Source organism: Hylobates moloch, unplaced genomic scaffold (genome assembly GCF_009828535.3).
Source record: "Hylobates moloch isolate HMO894 unplaced genomic scaffold, HMol_V3 SCAFFOLD_7362, whole genome shotgun sequence".
Classification (NCBI taxonomy): domain Eukaryota; kingdom Metazoa; phylum Chordata; class Mammalia; order Primates; family Hylobatidae; genus Hylobates; species Hylobates moloch.
The window spans coordinates 624-3276 of NW_026659637.1; the positions used below are offsets into that span (position 1 = coordinate 624).

General features: G+C 44.7%; 1 protein-coding gene across 1 annotated transcript; it reads right to left on the minus strand.

Annotated features, from left to right (window-relative positions):
* Window positions 1-1467: 1467 nt before the first annotated feature.
* LOC116465631 (nuclear pore complex-interacting protein family member B12-like) lies at window positions 1468-2443 on the minus strand. Its single transcript, XM_032148629.2, has one exon. The coding sequence runs from the start codon at window positions 2317-2319 to the stop codon at window positions 1624-1626; it is 696 nt and encodes a 231-aa protein (XP_032004520.1). The 5' UTR covers window positions 2320-2443; the 3' UTR covers window positions 1468-1623.
* Window positions 2444-2653: the final 210 nt, after the last annotated feature.

Sequence of the window (2653 nt, forward strand, 5' to 3'; positions counted from 1 at the left end):
CCAACTTCAGCCTTGTTCCTGTTCAATAGAGAACAGCTTACACTGGAATCTGTGGTTTTCTCTGGGCCACTTTCATCTGTTTTTCCCAGCAGAGTGGTGATGGCACATTCAAGTCAGCTTTCACCATGTTATATACAAAGGGGACCAGTGCCATAGAAGGGTCCCCGGAGAAATGAGAAGTCAAGGACTCTCTTAAAGGGACCACATTTTTGACCTAAAATGCACAGAAGTGCCTGCAGACAAAATATTTGATGTGCCAATTATGCACTTCAATTTGAGGAATTACTACGATTTATAGACTCACTTTTTAAAAAATTATCAATGATTATTTTTGAGTTGTGTTCAGACATTTTTTCGTGATCTAGTCTGAAATATTACTTCTCTAATATTTTGGTTAATATGAATAACAGTGGCAAAACGGCATTTTAGACTTATTAATATTTCTAATATTTTAATGCAAGTTTCAGGAAACTTGGTTTTGATTGTTTACATTTCCATTCTAAAATCTCAGGTTGTCTCCTGAACACATTTGGGCACATGAAGTTTTATACCAAAAAATAGTTCTTAGAGTGAATTTTAATTTACATAGAACTCAATCGAAATGAAGATTTAATAATCAGATTTTTTTCCCCAAAACATACATAATTTGTTATTTTGATACTAAAATTTAGTAAATACGGTTTTTTTTTTTTTTTTTTTGAGATAGAGTCTGGCTCTGTCACCCAGGCTGGAGTGCAGTGGTGGAATCTCGGCTCACTGCAAGCTCCGCCTCCCGGGTTCACGCCATTCTCCTGCCTCAGCCTCTCTGAGTAGCTGGGACTACAGGCACCTGCCACCACGCCCGGCTAATTTTTTGGATTTTTAGTAGAGACGGGGTTTCACTGTGTTAGCCAGGATGGTCTCGATCTTCTGACCTCGTGATCCGCCCACCTCGGCCTCCCAAAGTGTTGGGATTACAGGTGTGAGCCACCGCGCCTGGCCTAATTTTTGCATTTTTAGTAGAGAGGAGGTTTCACCATGTTGGCCAGGATGGTCTCGATCTCCTGACTTCGTAATCCACCCGCCTCGGCCTCCCAAAGTGCTGGGATTACAGGCGTGAGCCACTGCAACCGACTTTTTTCTTTTCTTTTTTTTTTTTTTTTTGAGACAGAGACTCTGTCACCCAGGCTGGAGTGCAGTGGCATGATTTCGGATCACTGCAACCTCCTCCTAGGTTCAAACAATTATCCTGCCTCATCGTTCGGACTACCTGGGATTACAGGTGTGTGCCACCATGCCCGGCTCATTTTTGTATTTTAGTAGAGACGGCGTATCGCCATGTTGGCCAGGCTGGTCTCTAACTCCTGGCCTTAACTGATCCACTCTCATTGGCCTTCCAAAGTGCTGGGATTATAGGCATGAGCCACCACACCTAGCTCAGTAAGTACGTTTTTTATTATCAAAAAAGAGTAGTGTAAGATTGGCGTATTCGGTGTAGAATGTATTTTATTGATGTCTACTATTTTTATAATTTCTGAGTGAAGTACTTTTGAATGGATGCTTTTTAGTTTTGGGCAGACTCAGTTGACTAAAGCACCTCGGTGCTTTAAGGTGCCAGAAGACACTCGGGAGGTGACTTGAGGCTCAGAGAGTCATCAACCGGAGAAGGTGGAAGAGGTAAGAAAAACACTCAGGAGGTGTCTTGACTCTCGGAAAATCATCAGATTGAGAAGATGGTCCAGGTCCCAGGCGACAGTAGATGGGACGTGGCTGTGGTCTGAAAATATCATCAACTGGAGAAGGTGGAAGAGGTACCAGAAGACACTCGAGAGGTATCTTGAGGCTCAGAGACTCATCAACTGGAGAAGGTGGAAGAGGTAAGAAAAAAGAGTCGGGAGGTGTCTTGCGTTTCCTAACATTATCAGCTCGAGGAGATGGTACAGGTCCCCGGCAACACTCGACGGGCGGTTTCTCTGGTGTCAGAAAGTCGTCAACTGGAGAGGGTGGAAGAGGTACCAGAAGACACTCGGGAGGTGTCTTGAGGCTCACAAAATCTTCAGCTGGAGGAAATGGTAGCGGTCCCAGGGGACACTCAACTTGAAGTTTATCTCTTCTCAGAAAATCATCTGTTGTAGAATGTGGTTGAGGTCCTAGTCGATACTGTAGTCGAGAAAGATTCAGAGGTCTCAGACGATCTTTAGTTGATGGAGGTGGTTGACCTCCCAGATGACACTGAGTTGGAGGAGGTGCCTGGTGGCCCTTCCTTTTTCTTAAAGTTTCCGCTGTGAGGTAGGGCCAGTAGGGCAATCCTGAGGAATGATGATGCTCCACTGCAGCCATTCTGACCTGTGGGGCCAAAGGAGGAAATGTTTTCACACATATTCATTTGAAGGACAAAATTACCACCACCAACACAGGCTGCACCTTCTGTTGCTGGTGATAGATTTTTGCACCTTTCCATCCTCCAGGTTTCAAAATAGCAGTATCAGTGTCATAATACCACCCTTCCACTGAGTACTGCCCACAGCTGGGAAGTAAAATCATTGGGACACACCGTTGTCTCCACATGCCCCTGTGTCTGTCTGCAAATGTAGGCAGGCTGGGGTCCTGCCCCAGGGAAGACAGAGTCATAACAGAGTAACAAAGAAGCATGTTTGAGACATGGGAATGTCTA